This window comes from Aythya marila (assembly GCF_965140915.1).
Source record: "Aythya marila genome assembly, chromosome: 4".
Classification (NCBI taxonomy): Eukaryota; Metazoa; Chordata; class Aves; order Anseriformes; family Anatidae; genus Aythya; species Aythya marila.
The window spans coordinates 74,566,340-74,584,989 of NC_139045.1; the positions used below are offsets into that span (position 1 = coordinate 74,566,340).

General features: G+C 37.5%; 1 protein-coding gene across 2 annotated transcripts in view; it reads right to left on the bottom strand.

Annotated features, from left to right (window-relative positions):
• The window catches only part of DNAAF9 (dynein axonemal assembly factor 9), a 72,196-nt gene that overhangs the window by 4,500 nt on the left and 49,046 nt on the right, over nt 1–18,650 (bottom strand). Inside the window, exons 26-36 of one of the 2 annotated variants that reach the window (XM_082760177.1) lie at nt 17,924–18,012; nt 16,435–16,593; nt 13,674–13,799; nt 11,773–11,810; nt 6,566–6,701; nt 6,125–6,211; nt 4,884–4,990; nt 4,113–4,187; nt 3,751–3,953; nt 2,054–2,119; nt 1,305–1,398 (exon numbers count right to left, since the gene is read on the bottom strand). In XM_082760177.1, coding sequence (XP_082616303.1) covers nt 1,305–1,398; nt 2,054–2,119; nt 3,751–3,953; nt 4,113–4,187; nt 4,884–4,990; nt 6,125–6,211; nt 6,566–6,701; nt 11,773–11,810; nt 13,674–13,799; nt 16,435–16,593; nt 17,924–18,012 — 1,180 coding nt within the window. Of the gene's footprint in view, nt 1–1,304; nt 1,399–2,053; nt 2,120–3,750; nt 3,954–4,112; nt 4,188–4,883; nt 4,991–6,124; nt 6,212–6,565; nt 6,702–11,772; nt 11,811–13,673; nt 13,800–16,434; nt 16,594–17,923; nt 18,013–18,650 lie in introns of those variants that run through there. The other variant, XM_082760178.1, reaches the window with a different exon arrangement.

Consider the following 18,650-nt stretch of genomic DNA (forward strand, 5'->3'; position numbering starts at 1 on the left):
ATAAAACTACAGCAGGTTTGCAGATATTTATAGCTATTTTGGTAAGTGCAAGTCTGAAAACATTTACTTGCCCAACACAAAACGGCCAGAAGTACCTGCACAGACATCTTTGACTTCCAAACACCAGGATTCTGATGGCCTAGTGAAGAGCAGAGTTGAAGTTCACTGTTACCCTATTTCCTGCCACTGTACTGTAACTAGGAGTTTACCCAGCAGCCAGAAGCCTGCTGGTTTAAAATTAACGTTGTCCCATAGAGCAGTGAAAATCTGTTCTTACTCCAGAACAGAACATACTCCAATTTTTGTTAAGTAAAAAGCAAATTGAGGATATCAAACCAAATTTAAAATTTCAGTGATAAAACAAAAGCAAAAAACAATAGAAAGATATGGAATGGAGTAAAATGGATCATTAGTATTACTCTGGCGTTTATGCCAGAGACAAAAACACATTCAGGTTTAAGTAACGTATATATTTGTATAAAATCAATATGGTTCTGGAAAGAAAACTAGAGGGATGTGTTGGTCCTAGCTCACTTTTGTAATTGATACTAAACAAGACCAGTAAGGACAGAGCATTTACGAACAAATACATAGCACAATTAGATGAGTAAATCATTTTGCTTGCTCAGCTGACGGAGTTATAAAATAAGGTTTTAGTTAAATAAGTTTAAAAAGCAGTTACAAAAACTGCACCTCCACTACTTCTGGACACTGTTCACATTTCTACTTTGCATCAAATAAGTTTGTGTTGTTTGTTTTTTTTTTTTTTTTTTTTTTTTATCATACTGAGTTACAAAATGAGAGCAATCATTTAACTTGAGCTGCACCACAAAGATAGACAACAGAAAGAAGTATACTGTAGCAAAACAAACCGACCCTGACTGCTTTTATTTCAGTGTGCACGCACATGCATTCACATTAAATTACATCCATTTGGAAATTTTATCAGTCATAACCAAGAATTAGGCAACATTATATAACTATTGGGTTTGAAAAATATTTCTTTGACAAGCTGTGGTCTGTAAATTGTTCTTCGCATTAGATCACGTACAGCAATTTTAGGGTTGTTTTGTTGGTTCTACACCACTTCTTAGATCATACCTCCGAAAAATTGTTTTAATAGTAAGCTTTAAATGGCAAGTAACCACGAAAAGATTCAAGCAACAAAAGTTTTCACTTCATATTACTACCTGACAATCAAACTGTCTCTTTAGTGTATCATCTACTTTGACAGTATACATTTCTGATCTGCATAGCCTGTAGCCTACCTAATCCTGCACCAAAAAATGCATTTCAAAGGATACATGGATGGTAATCCATTTTGTCACCAAAAAAATTCACAAATTGAGTCCCATTGTAAAAATAACCAGCTGGAAGCGGATCCAAATGGCGTTTTACCTAAATTAAGAAAGGATATATACCACACAATAAGCATTTACAATGCAAAACTGCTTAGACACAGTCCTAACAAGCTTAAACAGATACAAAAAAAAAAAAAAAAAAAAGGAAAAAACACCTTCAGCAGGCAGGAATTTATGGCACGTGGCTAAAAAGGAGCACTCCAAAAAGGCAGTATGACCAATCTACTTATGACAAAGATCTATACAGACTAAGGGAGTTATGTACAGCAACACTCAGAGGCACAAAAATCTTAGTACCCCAACTTTTACAACCCACAGCCAGTTGATTGGGGCACAATTAAACAGTTGGGATCCTAGTCTGTAAACGACAACCTGCACAGTACAGAGCAAGGAGAAAAGATGGGGAAAGACGACCATTAAACCAACCAAAATAGCATGCATGGTCAACATCCCCAGCTTTTCAAAGCTCACTTAACATCCCAATATAAATGCCTACACAACACCAAGATTTACGTCGTAAATTCCTCCTGGACAGCCTTGGTTGTGTTTTGAGTATATGAAGAGACAGTTAAATGTTATAATTTAGTGCTCAGCACACTTGTCATGGCAGATATGGTAAGTGCTCTATCATACAAATGGATATTTAAGAAAATTAGCTAAAATTTTCTTTGCTATTAATAGTTTCTACTTACGTGAATGTTTTTTATTTCCTGAAGGGTTAGCATTCCCCTGGTCTTCAGGGCTTTCCTCTGAGGTTTCTGTAGAAAGAATTAGAGCCCAGTTATGTATCTACTGGGTGACGATGTGCCATTACAGTCTAGTTATGTTAAAAAATAAATACAGAGAAGTTCTTCCTGGGAAATGTGGAAAAAGACAGTGAAATTACGATCACATGCTACCATGCTCAAGCCCAGCAAAGAAGTAAACCTTTTAGAAGCATATATTTTAAACATTAATTTCTAGACTGACTGATTGTATTATACTACAGCACTCACAAATGTGTGCTGAAAACATAAGTACAAACTACGTGATCTTACATAAGGCACCACTACAGATGACAAATTCTAGAAGTATTTTAAACAATGCAATTTAAATACAACTCTAATGCAAAAAAAAAAAAAAAAAGCACACAAACAGAAAAACCACCTAGTTTTTAGTCTGAAAGGTTTTATACTTCATTTCTTTCATGAAATTAGCCATGACCAGAGAGACTTAAGGAAGACTACTTGCAGTCCTGACCTGGTCAAAGAAGAAACTTCACATTTGAGATATGCAATTTCAAGTTGCAAGTTTTCATAAAATTAAAAGTATTCCTTATCATAAAATTAAAATACTATTCTTTATCATAAAATTAAAATAGTATTCTGTATAGTGCTTTCTTACATGCAAAAAGCATTTGTCTCCATATACTACCCATAGAACACAACTTGCACAACTTAACACAGAGATGAGAACTTGAAGATCCTTACAAACAGCTCCAACACTCATCTGCACATAAATTATTTCCCTTTCTACACAATTTGGTAGAGACACTATGCAAATTCTAAGCCATAAAAAAGTAATTATAAGCATCTCCAATTAACTAATATTCCAAAATGGGCATCATAAAAGGGCAGAGTTGGAACCATAGGCTCAGAATCCAACCGAAGTGCCAAAATAAATAACTTGTATGGCTCAACAGTTCCTGTCCAAGTATATTTCTGAATCACAACCCCAAGAGCCTGGCAAAAATGCTGGTATTATTTGGATGTGTAGAAGAAAATCAGCTTGTCCCACACTCCTGGTCAGGCTGTGCCAGTCTTTGTGTTAAGTTAGCAAGGCACAACAGCTGCAGGACGAGCCTTCTAGACTTCTTATGGCCATACTCTGTTCCCTACCTCTGCTGCATGTGTATGCTAACCATGCAGGAATATATGAAGTCTTACGCAGCTGTACGCTTGACAAATTAAGCATAAAAAATGAAAAAGCTATACCCTCCATTTCAGTTGGTTACTCTCAAGAAGGTTTAATTTAGTGAATCAAAACAAGTTTTCAGCATTATAGCATTCAGGTACTTCAAGAAGATTTATTTCATACTACATTTTAGCTTCGGGCAATCACGTCTCAGCTTAATCATCTTGTGTTTATTCTGGACATATTCCATTTGCCCCAGTGCTCAATCCAAAGCAGATCAATCCATGAATATGCTGTAGCAGGTATTAAAACAATACACATTTACAAGCTGTTAGTCCTCTGTTTGAAATACATTTACACTCTGGAATGCTAATACCTTGGTAGAAGAGAAAGGAGATTAACAAAAAATGTTTCATCACGATACTCCTATTTCTCCTTTTGTTGTTAGGAAATGCCAAACAGATCACGCTAAATAGAAGCAAACACGTCCACAAACCTGTTTTGCAGTTTCTCTGAGCCAATCTTTTATATCCTCTTCCTTAAGAGAGCAGCCAATGAACACAAGGAAGCACTCCTGTTGACTGCTGCAATCTCTGCTATCGTTTCTTGCATCAGGAGGAGTTGGCCCCTCCTGAACAGGCACAAGGCTTAGTGAGTTAGATGATGTGTTGTGACAGACTTCAATCAGTTTATCAGAATCTAACAAGGAGAAGACAGAAGAAAAGAATGTCTTGATAATTGCTAATCTAATTTAACACCAACACAACGGTGTAGACAGACTACAGTACGTAAAAATTAAGTTTTCAAATACCACACACAACACAAGCACAAGGAACTGCAGAAGCGTTTCCCTCTTACCTGAAAACTTAACTTTGCCCATGATGTGATAAATGTTTCCAGAAAAAGGACTTGGCTTGAGCAATGACTTGATTGCTGTTTGAAATGGAAGACAGACAACATTATCTCACTTATTTTTCTTCTTGGTGTAGCTTCTCATCAGACCTACGCTACAGGTCTCTAATCCACATCCTAGTGCTTTGGGGGGAAAAAGCTGCAGTGTCCCCCGTAGCTCCCACTACAAAACATTTCTATACGCTCTCATTTCTTCTCTAGGGGTTAGGTGGGAAGTAACACGTGCTTGGCATACTGAACGCTTACACTGTGTGTGGCAAGTAAAATGGTGCTCCTTAACATTGTTTTGCTATGGAAAGAAGGAAAGGCATGATTATAGATCTACTCTAGCAGCCTGACACACAGTTGAGCCTATTTTCTAGTAACTACAAGGAATTGTTTGGCATTGACAGTAAAAGCTGATGCTCACTTACAAACTGTGTTTCAACACTAGTAAATAAAATTAAACCAAAAAGCAAACATATGAAGATAGCTGTCTCGGCTTCTAGAAACTCTAACTGAAATGAGATTTTCATCTGAACACAATCATAGGTCAGTTTTCCAGAGCAGATTCTAAAGGTCATTTACTGTACTTTGAGGAAGGAAAGCTGAATTTTCAATTAAATGTTTACTTCAACAGTAATTAAAGAACTGTGCTACGTCAGTGTCTTCCTTCCCTTCTGTTCCTCAGCCTTTTACACCTGGATTTAAATCAAGTGAGTCAAAGTTCATTTGTACCTTTACATTTGGTCACAAATCGTGTTTTTTCTAGAGGACGATTAAACCACACACAGATCTGAACCATTGGAGGAAACACAGACCCAGCTCCATATTTGCCTTCATACCTTAAGGCAAAAAACAAACACACACTTTCAACAAAGAGAACACACACACTTGCACTTTTCATCTAACAGACTTCTTAAAAAGAACATCCATTATTTCACTACATGTAAGCTTTCCTCACAGGAAGAAAACCATGAAGCTTTTTTTCCCCCTCTACGAAGAAATTCATGAAAGTGCAATATTAAAGTCTGAGGTTGTTCAAAGAGCTTGGGATTCATTTTGATGTTCTTCCTGCTTCTAGGCTTTTTTTTTTTTCCTTATACACTATCTACTTACTATACTTGCATACTACCAAATGCAGAAACTGCTGTCCAAAAGTTTTAAATACTGTTGTTTTTTTTTTCTTCTCTTCCTTCAGCACCATGCAATTTGCCAACAACCCTGACACTCCAAGCTTTGTGCCAATTTATTTTAGGAGCCTTACTCGTAACCCAATTTCGAGTTAAAATTCCAACCAAAAACTACACATGCATATTGCAGGGCACTGCAGATAAATCATGCTTCCAACACTATAAATCTAAGTAGGAAACAGCCAGCCAGGACTTATAATGGCTGTCAGGTTTACATTTTCTGCCAAATAGGTACAGCAACACAGATAACTGCAACAAGACGTGCAAAGCACCCTGAGCAATGAAAAATATCACCCAGTATTAAAGGAAAAGCTTGGTACCACTTATTATTGGGGCCCTTAGCCTCTGCCAAGACTGTCAGTAAGACTGCTGATTCTTTTTTATGAATAATTGTTCTGCTAATAGCTAGACTGACATAGCAAGTTCATTCCAGTAAGGCTGAATAGCTGTCAGAATGAAATTACTCTCATCATTATTGACCTCACCCATCCCAATCCTTCCCAGCTTATTCCCAGAGGGTTCTTTTCTATTCTTCTGAAAAGCAACAGTAATCTTGCCATTGATTTAAATGGGGTCCAAAAAAGGATCCTTTTCCCCTTAAAAGGAAAGCAGTTGTGTATCTACTACGAATACTCATCAGCTCTCTTTCAAAAATGATTTACAAAGCTATTGCCTGTTCCAAATGAGTAGTCTGGAAAAAAAAAATCTAAATTAAGTTAGTAAGACTTTTTAATCTTCAAGTTAATTAGAAAAATAGTTTTAATATTTCTCAGTCTAGATACTTGCCAGCCAGGATACATTAAATATCGAGCTCTCATCATCTGAGGATTTGAGAAACTGCCTTCTGAGAGAATTAATTCAATATCCTCGTTCCTACAGAGAGATAAAAAATGAAGATTTTTAATTTATGGCCTCAATAAAATGGCCGCTATCTGTAAGCTGCTTAAATAAAACAGGATGTGTTAGCTACGGTAAAATTAGAGTATTCCCCAGTATCCCCTCAGTATGACACTAACAGTAATCACATTCTTCAAACAAGAACTTACATATCCTAGTCCCTACTTATGACCAAAAATGTAAAGGTAAGATGCCTTTCACATGAGAGGCAATTAAGAAAAACAAGTATCTCCTGTTTATATGGTATTCTCTTGTTTTGCTCTGGTAATTTCCAAATGCATGTGCCCCATGCACCAAAAGTGACAAATACGGGATGGCGACGAACATTACCTAGTCACAACTCCATTTTCTGCCAAGATGAACGAAACAGCAGGATTTGCCGCTCGGATGAGGCTCTGCAGTTGCATAAGGAGTGGATGCTTCTGCTCCGTAGCGTGACTTGTGAAGATCACATTACTCACCAGTCCTGCGTAAGAAAAACAGAGGATAGTTTACAGATGTCAGGTATGCAACAATAACTAATGAATAATTAAGTGATTTAACAGCTGTTCTTATTTTGCCCCTACCTCACTGCATTAAAGGTATTAAGGAGAAAAAAAAAAGCAGAGTCTTTCTTCTCTTTCCTGCCCAACAAAAACCCAGAAGCCCATCTAACTTCAGATATGAACAACCACACAGAACCATTAACTATTTTGCAGCAGCCGGCTCAGAAGCCCATTTTATCACAACCTGTAGACGTGCAGGAACAGTAGCTCCTGAAGGAGGCAACCGTTTTCAGACACTGATATGACTCAAGGGGGAAGAGGCAGGCTGTTACACTCTGGGGGTTCTTATATTTCAGTGAAAACAATCTTACAAAAAAAAAACAAAAAACAGAACAATATGATCCTACCAGTATAACACTAGTCACTGAAGATGACTTGACTAACGATGAAGTCCTGCTTTGCCAGAACACAGCTACACCAGGTCAAGATATTTTTCTTTTTTATTAGACAGATGGTGTAACAGAAGTAATTTAGAATCAATTAATCAAAAGAATCAACTAATCAAAAGAATTAAATTATGCTAGAAGCAGTTTGAGAAGGGACAGTTTAATAAAAAATTACTGAATTTTCCAAGAGGCTTTAAATACTGATGTGTAAGAAGATAGGTTAAACATCTTGATTAAAAAAAAAAAAAAAATCAGTGTTTTATACCCTGACAGTTGTTACTTTCAAAATACAAGACAAGGGTTGGGTTTCAAAATTAAAGCAAAAGATAAAGGCAAGCCCTGAAATGGTTTTCAGACAGCAAGTCTGAATCCACAGGCCAGCAAAAAAAGAAGTAACGAAAAAATGATGCGCCATACATATATATTTGTCTTGAGCAGTAATGCAGCAACCATCACACTTGTCAAGCCTTGGGCACTGGAGAAGATCTTTAAGGAAAAATTGCCAGGTGAGGTACTGGATTATCATCCAGTTAATTTGAGCATTAGCGGATCTCCACTTGCCAATTGTATCAAGGTGGTGCCACAGCAGAAGGAATTACAGCCCAGTTCCTCAGCAAGAAGAAATGATGCTTTTTCAGGTCTCCCTAGGATATCAGTGCTGTCCACAACACAGGAGGAATGCTGTTTCTCTGCTCAAGGTGTGCAGCTTGTTTCAGATCCTGCATCTACAGGTACGGTGTAAGACAACAGTAAACTCTTGGCTATCCATGAGCAACTGAGCCAGGACAGTCCACCCCATCCCCACCACTACTTAAAGGGGAATATATAACGAACTTCTCAGCATCATCTGCTGCCTGAAGTTATTCCTGAGCTTTACAGAGGTCTTTAGAGTACACTCATCCCAGCAGAGGCTTCCTTACATTAAATGGATGTATCTATGCCAAGTGTTCTGGGTTCCTTTACACCATATGATCCCACTCTGTTACAGGCATCACTGACCCTTTCAAGAGAGGATTTTAATAACCTGTGCAAATTCCCATCATTATTTTGTTTCTTAATCCCCCACAGATGTTTCGAGTCCAGTTTCAGAAACACCTATATTTATGCAATATGCAGTTGTTCTCTCCCCCCATCTCCTTTTTCAGGAGGAACAAGCATGCTTAGGAATTTAAAAGTTGCATGAGTTCTTGAAATTATTATGTAGATCATACAATTAAGATGGAAAAGTCTGAATAAGCTAATCAACAACCACCACACTGTGGGTATGCTAAATGTAGTGTATGTTTTTTTTCTATTAATATCCCCAAACTTAGTATTGATTTAAGAGTCAAGTTTAATCAAAAACGTTGTTATAATTTCTGCAAAGCTAGCACAGAACAATAAATAGGCTGTACAATACAAATGCTGTGTAGAATACATTAGTTAGAATTGCTGTGCCTTGGAGAGAACAGGTAATTGTCAAGGGCTAAGCTGGCAGAGCCTGAAGTTGAGAAGAAAAAGACTCAAGGAATAAGATCCCGAGCAAATCAGAAACCAAAGCATCTTGTCTCATCCTCCTCGCCCATGCTGTTTCTCCATCACTCCCCGCTTCCTTTGCGCTTGTCTAAGGGGAACAGCTTTCAGGCACTAGCTGTCATTCTCGCTGTAAACTCCCACGCAACCTTGCAAGAAACAAAAGGCTGTGGAACCTGCAGGCTTCGGCTCGGCACACACCTATGCAAAAGTTTTGTAGGTGCCAGCATCCCACAGAAATTGGCCCCGTGTTAGCTGGCTGCAGTCCACAGAACTGAATTGACAGACAGGTGGTGTAATCCAGACGAAAAATAGCTGTTTGAGAGCTGGAAGATGCCCACACAGCTTTAGTAACTAATAATTTGGACTTTTCTGTTTGAATTGTCACTGCTATCTCTGTACCTGGTGCTTTTTTAAGATGACCTAGTTTCGTTGAATTCTCTATCTGTGCACCCATCTAAAGAAAAATCTTTGCAGCCTGGGGAATAGCACGTTGGAGAGAAACAACAAAGAAGCAGGGACAGATTAAAACCATACAAAAATAACACGTCCCTTTCACTTACCAGTATACAATGGGTATATTTAACAACAGTGATGTCTTCATCTGTAAGACAACTTCATATATACCACGAGATGTCAATGTGCCCCTAGACTAGCGAGGTGTCATCTCAGAGCTTCTGTGCAAGAGGCACATTTGCAAGTAGACAAAAGTAAACTACAGTGCACAGATGGTAGCAGTTATCTTTTGGAAAAGTTTGAACAAGCACGCAAGGGAGAGAAAAAAGAACTGCTAATGCTGCTGACAAATGACTCTGCTCAAGGCTTTATCAGTTCTCTGGGATTCTCATCCATTTTTGCTAGTCTTGTGGCTTTCCAAGCAGAGCATGTCACTCACATAAAGCGATGTCATGTTGAGAACATGCATAGGTACCCTGTCAGAACTGAAAATACCCAGAAAACTGCACAAAAAGCTAACCTCACTTCCAAAATTTCTGCAAGATAATTATGAGGACAAGATAGAAGGTAGATACCCAAAGCTCTTATTAATCCTTAAGCACCTGTACCCATGGACTTCTTGACTTTGCACTTACACAACGCCCAGTACAAAATGTTGGCCCACAGACACTGCAGTAACACAATATTGGGGTGCACAAGAATAAAAAATGGGACAAATCTCCCTCCAAGTGAATGCCTCATTAAATATTGCTACTGCTTCAGTTCTTCAACAGGCAGAAGTGGATTCCCTGGGCTGTATAAAGCTGCATTTTTCATTCCCTCTGGCTCTTCCCACCTGCTCTGCAGTGACAGGCACATAGGATGGTTGGTGCTAAACTGCCCCAAAGCATTTGGACTTCTACATCCTATAAAAGCCTTCATTTTTTTGGACAAGGTGGTGGTGGGGAATAAAAAGGCTTTGTACATTACAAGACAGTTTACGTTTCTTCCATTATGCATGTGATACACTTGCCTGGAAAGTTTGGAAGTGTACTACCACTCAGTTCAAAGTGTAGTTTTGCTCCTAAAACTTTTAAACAACTTTTAAAAACAGCCTCTATTCACGTGAACCCATTTGCTTTACATGAACAGACCTCTGGGCTATCTGATGTCACAGTCTGTATCTGGGAACTAGATTACAAAACCTTGCAACATGCAGAAATAATTTGCTGCCAGAACATTCTTCTAACCCCAACATTTGTTCTTCCTTCAGCGTTTGGGCCATAGGAAGAGCAGCTATCCTTGTCCTATGCATTTTCTAGTTACTCTTCAAACCATGACATGTTCTTACCCTGTCATGTCTCCATACATACACTTTTAAAATTGCTATAAAAGCAAAAGGCAATCGGTATTTTGGTACCTTCTTAACATTCTCCTGCTCCTTTCAAAGAGGAATTTGGCTTTAATCATACCAGTTATTTACTGGTCAGTTCACCAGTTTTTTCCAAGTGGGAGCAAAACACTGGTTTATATAATAGCACCTACAAACTTTCCAGCCTGTTTATGTTCAGGGGGTTAATTCTTTTGGGCTCTCTTCATACACAAATAATAATTCAGGCAGCAAAATGGAGCACTAGACTCTAAATAGCCATAAGAAGAGAGTGCAGCATCCTACTTTGACAACAGCATTTAACAAAACAAACAAAAATTTACAGTCCTGCAGTTCACTTGAGAAGACATGAGTGTAAGATCAGAAAGTCATGTCACAGTAACTGTGGTCTGACAGTGACATAAAGAAATCCCCACCATCGTTGGCCTAACCAACTTTAGGTTGAGCTCACAGTCTTCCTAAAATAAGGGTTATCTGACTGAAGATATATGTTCTTACACACACACACCAACCACATTTACTGCTTATTATATCATGAAACAGCTGGACAACTGTTGAAAACTATAAAGGTGCTACTGCTGAAGGATTTTGCTACTGAAACTTAAATTACTTATTTGATGGTAGGTCAGGAAAGATGGTAACCCACCAACACTAACAGCTGCTCTACTCTGACAAGGAAGACAATGCAGTAAATGATTCATTTCAGAGTGAGGACATAAAACTGAATACACAGCTCAGAACCAGCAGACAAGCATTCGCAAAAGAGCTGTCACATGAAACGTGCAAGGATCCTCCAATGCTGCAGAAGAATTGGATATGGGAAAAAAGCTAACTAGCTCATCTTTTCCTTTCTAAAATAGAAGAAATTGAAGGAGAGCTCCATTTACTCATATTTCCCCAAAGAAAGGATGGGAGGGATGAGGAAACACAGCTCTCCTATCAAATGCAAACCATTTGGCAACTCGATTAGCAACACTGCACAAGTTAGAGCAGCTTAAGGTAAACAGCTTAATTCCTGGCTGTCTGAATCCCATCCTCCAGGTGATGACAGCCAGAATACATCAAGCTATAGATTCTTACATTTTCTCCATGCACCCGTGTTTTTTTTAATAATATAGGCAGAGAGAAATTGTCTGTTCTGCACAGGTGAGTCTTACCTCCAAAAGTTTATCATGACCTTTGACTATACACATTTACAGTCTAGTTATTTGGCCACATGGCTCAGCTACTTGTTCTGTACAGCATACAGTCAAGAAAAATGACACGTACCTTGTGAGCACTGGTCCAAAAACTTGGGAAAAAGAAGCCTAGAAGAAAAAAAGTTTATATATTAATAATTGGTATTATTTATACAGGTCCCTTCAATTAAAATGTTTCCATTCATTTAGACACCGACTGCCAGAGTCTTGCTTTCCAACCCATTTTCACGTAACTGGAACATCTCTAGAGGTTATGATTTTGAAGAGTTCTTCCCCAAAATTTAGTTTTCTAGGGTTTCTATTCCTTCTGAATTCTTTATGGAAAGACACTATGTACATAATGTTTTCTGAACATCACTTTGCATGTCCTATTGTGTCAGACAAGCAACAATCATTTTTTATGAGCTTTATCAGACACACATAAAAAGCTCCATACAAAAGACAAAATCTTATCTGTTCACATTCAGCTACCTATCCCTTGTCCTGCCCTGCTGTTCAGTACTAGGAAGAGCTTCACCCTAGCACATGAAAAAGCTAGATCTCCACAGCAATAAACTTTCTGGGATGGGAAAAGGTTTTGCTTTTCTTGACTGAAAATGTTGCAAGACAAACATCAAAATCACTCAACACTCAGTGAAACTGCCAAAGTTTCCCAACTGAAAGATTTGTCATTGGCTGTACACTGCTACTTTGTAAGCTCTTATCAGAAGAAACTTCAAAGTGAGACAGAAATAATCTACAGCATCAGCTAAGCCTCTTCCTTCAATTGCTACTGCAATTCAGTAGACAAACAATGTTAGGCAAAGGATTGCAGGCTACTGCTGCTATAAATACTACTCAGCGCCATGACCAGTTACACATGAAGTTTGGGAAAAAAATATGCACCTACGGGAGGAATTTGTCTTTACTATAGTTATGGAAAGAAGTTTAAACAGCACTCCAGCATCAATTCACCAGTATTTTCTGTCGTCTGTTTTATTTATTTACAATCTTGGCTACAGAGACCAAAAGCAGCAGCAAGGGAGCATCTACTATTGACTAGTACAAAGCACAAGTTATTGGTTCATGTTCCAAAAACAGCCAGTACGTTTAAGGAATCTTTTTATAAAATGATTGGGCAGTTCACCTCTGAACTCTGATGCACAGAGTTTTTAAACAAAAATAGCAGTAACACTAAGAACTGAAGATTTGAACTGCTTTGACTTATTTTTTTTTATCAAATCAGCAGCAAGGCACAGTTGCAAAATATATAGATTACAGTTTACCGATAGTCTATGAAATTAAATGAGTTCTATTCCACGTTTGTTGAAGTGTGGAACACAAACGTATACTAGGAAACAGCAACTATACCACACTACTTCATAATGTTAGTGTTATAAATACTAACTTATGTTATTGACTTGGCTTTGCTATCATTTCCTCCCCAGCCTGCCTCTGCAGTAACCCAGGATATCAGATTTTAATACTTGCAATGCTTTTGCTTCCGTGCTTTGTCTTTGATTTGGGACAGCTTCCCGTAAATTCCATACTTTAAATATGGAAACTCTTTGTTTAACACCACAAAGTGTTGATATAATCAATAATCCAAATCGAGATGCACGTCCCAATACTCAGCCACATTTAACAAATCATGAAGAATGACTGAAGAAACCTCCAACAGGCCAACTGTCCAGTTTTCACAAAACACCTATCCAGAGTATACATAATTTTAGTAAGCTAATGCTTCATTCTTCTACAAAATAAGCTTTACTAATATTATATGTAACTAATTATATACCCATTGGAAACCAAGTTTCATTATAAACCAAACAACACTTAAAAACTTCATCCAAGACTGACTACCTAGCAATTTTGTGAGATTTAAGACAGTTCAATGGCATTTACCTACCGCATAGCCCAAGTTATCATAAAAGTGATCTCAAATATATACATAATCTATTTTCAGACTACTAAAAACGTTTTCAAGTATACCTATGCTCTATATAGCAACTCAGTGGCTCTACACAAGTGTTAACTGCTCCAATGATGAAAGAAGACTTCACATCTGGGTCAGGATGAGTTTGTAGAGCTTGTACAACATCAATCACATCAGTGTATCTGTAAGAAAACAAAATGAAAGAAGGCTTCAGAGAAACAGTAACACCTTTCAACATGTAGTAAGAAAAAAATCAGTTACTTGCAAGGTTAATGTTCTAAAAAAGCCTGCAAAGATAGTTATAAAGCATTTCAAAACTTTGCAATTGAAACGATTAAGCAAACTGAGTAAAGTGAGTAACACTAGAAATACACTAATGTCAGCTTCAGAGAAAAAACAGTACAAACTTCACACTGAACAACTTTAAACTTGACTTTCTGGAGGCCCAGAATTGTATAGTGGAAATAGATGCACCCTATGCTTTCTGTAGAACATTCTAGCATTGTCTGACTCAAGTGAAAAAGAAATATTAAAAAATAACATGCGCTTTTACCAGCATTCCCAATTTAAGTGTGCTATTATAATTAACAAGTTCATTTTTGAATCATTACTCTTGACATTGCTGTATTGCACTTCTGTAGGATAGCAAAATTTATGTGAACTGGAGCTTATTTCTCGCTAAGTGACAATCTCTCTCAAAACTGTATTGAGAATTATCACGTTAATCGATTATAACATAGGAATTATACTTGTTAAAGTTGTCTAAATACCACTCAACTGCTCAGAAAAGAATGGAAAAGCTATAATCAACTATTCTTAAAGCTAATGCTGCTACCAGAGTGTCAGTTATTTTGCACATCACTGGACACTATAGCTACTGACTTCATGAAAAGTATCTCACTCAAGTGGAAAAAAAAAAAAAAAACAACTCTGTTTATCAGTAAGAGAAGAGACTATAGTGAAGAAAACGCCATGTACATGTCCTTTGCAAAACAGATGAATGGTTGGTAGCCTGGGAACTAAAACCAGTCAGGTTAGAGTAGTACTTTGCTCAAGCTAGTTGTGGTAGCTGCTAACGTCTCATACAGAAACAGAGTGGGCAAATATGCCTCAGTCTTCACCTTCATTTGAAGAAGACAACTGGCATTTATCAAAAATGTTTTAATCCGTCGTACTTAAATATTTCCTGTCGTGTCAAGTGAATGGCATGTTTTAGACAGCTTGCTTTAAGTTTAGGGAGCCATTCTTCTGAAGCACAAACACTGAGGGCATACCACGAGGATGCTGTGCAAAAACTGCACAAAAATGTATGTTAAATCACATGCATGCAACTGTCTTCACATCTTTTATCAAGTAGAACTTTGAAAATTCATGTTTTTTTGTAGCTAAAACTTTCGAAGAATTAAAGCAAGGACTACTGGAAATGCAAAGAGAAAGAAAAACACACCAAGATGCTAAATACGTGGGGAAAAACCACAAAGATCAACTCTTACGCTTACTGTAGAATGCTCATTCTGTTTAGCTTAGGCTTTTAAGTTTCTATTTGGAGAAAAAAACATTGCAAACTGAATGGGCCATTTACTTCTGAAAACTATAAATCTATTAATATAGTGATTGCCTAGCATTTGCTGATCTTTCAGAAGTTTAAAGGCTGTAAGAACTTCAGAGATATAGCTACAGTCTATGCCATACCATATCACACTTCCATTCTATTCTGAAGCTCCAGAAATTAAAAGTCAAAGTGTCCTCAGTCATCTAATACCTTAAACACAATAGATCTTCCTCTAAAAAAAAAAACAAAAACAAAAAAACAGGAAGGTGTTCCACCCCCACTTTCCATTAAATAATTTCAATATTTTTCCAACCTTTCAAGGAAGATTATACATGAAAGGTAAAATATGAATCATCATAGAATTACAGGACAGCTTAGGTTGGAAGGGGCCAATCAAGTTAGCTAAGCCTATTCTGCAGTGATTTGTGTATTTATTGTATATTTTATTGCTTTGTTCAATGCAAAACATAGGTCTGTTGTGAAAAAGTGGCAGTAATACATGTACCATCAGGGACAACAACATGCAAGCTTACCACTGAAGTGCAAGTCTGCAGGAGATAGGAGAATATGAAGATGAAGAAGATACTCATGAATATGAACCAGGCTTTGAAGGACAATTACCTCTCTATCTAGGTTGTCTGGGGAAGCGTGTATAGAGGGGAAACAGCTGTTCCAATAAAATTCTATAGAATCACAGAATTTCTAGGTTGGAAGAGACCTCAAGATCATCGAGTCCAACCTCTGACCTAACGCTAACAGTCCCCACTAAACCATACTCCTAAGCTCTACATCAAAACGTCTTTTAAAGACTTCCAGGGATGGTGACTCCACCACTTCCCTGGGCAGCCTGTTCCAATGTCTAACAACCCTTTTGGTAAAGAAGTTCTTCCTAACATCCAACCTAAAACTCCCCTGGCGCAAGACAGCAAAAAACTCCCCTAGACAGCAGTCTACATTACAGCTGGAAAAGGCAAAGAAACTGAATGTGATTTTCAGGCCTCTCAAAAGCAACCTCCTAAACTGAGGAGACAGACCAAATTCTTTGGACACTTTTTTTTTTTTTTTTTAAGAGTAGCAAGCAATAAAATTAATAGGTAGCAGGAAAGTTGAGTTTAGTACGTACATAAAATAGAATTAACAGAGAACCACACTTTAGCACAGAAACTTGACTGCTTCAGAGTGACAAGAAGTTTAAAAACGCCTTGGAAACACGAGGAACAGAAAATCCCCTATTCCATTCAACCGTTCAGAGTTGTAACATTTACCCTTGCAAGACCACTAAGAGCCGCTTGTTCTTTCTAGCATAAGTGGACTGACGGACGCTGTGGTTTTGCTGAGCCTCCAGGACACTGGAGAGATAACGCTGGAAGTGTGCTGCACTGAAACATTCAGGACTATCCATAGTCTGCCGATAAACTATCCACCTTCAACAGAACACAAGGAAAAAAGTTAGAATTATTATGTAATAGAACACTATTTACTTCTTGTTTTGAACCAGCGACCAAACCCAACAATGACAAGCCCCAAGACTCCACATTTCTCATACCACGTGGGAGAGAGAAATTTACTTGGCTTTCTATCATTTCAGCATAAGCACATTCCTCAGACTACTGCCAAAAGGGCTTGTGGTTTTTTGTTGCCTTTTTTTTTTTTTTTTTTTTTTTTTTTTTAATAAAACAATGTTCAACAGCTTCTTCAAAGCAGCACATCATATGAGTAATTCTAATCTTTGTTGGTGATGCAGTAAACAAAACTCAGATTCATATAATTTAAGACTGGGCATGAAACTCTTTCACTGCAAAAATAAAAGTAATGATGACATTTGTGGGAAAACGTAATGTTCTATAATACTACATCTCATTCAAAAACCACCTTACATTTGCCCTGAAGAGAGCCACTAAGATATTCCAAATCAACTTGCCAATATCAAGACATCAAGTTAAAAAATAATACAACAGAACAGTCCAGAACCTTACTAAGATTAAACTGTAAGGTGTCTGGCTGTAAGATTTGAAAGACTAAGAATTTTGATTTTCTCAGAACAAAGAGCTGTATCAACACACACAATGATAAATTCCTACAGTGGATTTATCTTATTGCCATTCAATACGTGTCCTGAATATATCTCCTGCAACTGTAGAATAGAAACTAGATCAGATTTTAAAATATTGTAGTAAGGACCATTAGTACAGTGTTTTCCCCAAGAAGAAAAATGTATTTTAGACTCACTACCACACAAGTTAATAAATGGAAACTGTTCAACTGTTTCCTTCAAGTTTTGACAAGACCTTTCCCATGCTTAATCAAAGATTCACTTGGCCCTTCTAAAATTATTCTCAACTGTCTGTAGCATGAGTGGTAGTTCCAGACTTGTCATTGCTCTGTAATGATACCTCTGGTATTTTTAATATGGAATATCAAGAAGAAATCTCTTTTTTTTTCTTCTCTGAATGTCTAGTATTTAAGATCAAATATGCCTGGCATAACAAAGTTAACTGAAATACCTGAAATAATAGAACTGTGCTCATTTAATGCCCCATGGGAAACAGACCCTATGCTGTGCTATGTAGGATTATTTGAAGTGCCTCATAATATTTACTCAATGTATTCTTATAATACATCTGATTACAAATCAGAAATCGGGATCCTTTTTTTAAAGTATAACATCTGTTTTTTTATTTCCTTCATGTTGAGTAGTTCTTTGATTGTATGTAAGACCACTGCTTTGGACTGTAAAACCAGAACTATACAAACCTTCCATGCTCCTTGTTAAAAGTTACAAGAAAAGCACACAGATCACTGCTGCGACATCCTGGAAGACCCGTTATAATGGTGATAACAACCTAAAACACAAGAAACAGAAGGGGACAACTTAAAAAACTAGAAGAAATGAGTTAGCACTGCACACAAGGTTTAGCACTGCACATGAGGCTCTCTATCTCCATAAAACCTTAAGTCTAAACAGTTTCTGATACTAAGCCCAGTGTGTTATATCCAAAATTTATTGCAGATTTAAGCAACGGTGCATGCAGCTTTGAGCAGGGTTGGGAAGAGGCTGCACAGTAACAGCTCCAACACGCCAATAGCTTTTCTGCACAAAGCACCCCTGTTGCCATTATGCATATTCTCTGTGGTGCTGAAAGAGAAAGAGAAATTATGTCACACTGGTAACCACCCCACACACTGTGTATCATCCTATCAATAAGGGACAATTTACCTCTCCCAGTTTCTACCTGGAGCATAGCTGAAGATAGCCATCTGCAGGTTATTTGTATCCTATCCTCAAAATCACTTTTGGATGCTAACAGACAATGAGTAGGCATAATACAGATAGAGAAGTAACTCAACAAAAATCAAAGTTTGAATGTTTTATAGAAACTAGTATAACATTATAGAATTTTTTTTTTTTTCTTAAGACATTTAAGTGAAGCTTAAAATCAGGTTTAAAAACACTAAGGGTTTACTAATTAATACTTAGGTG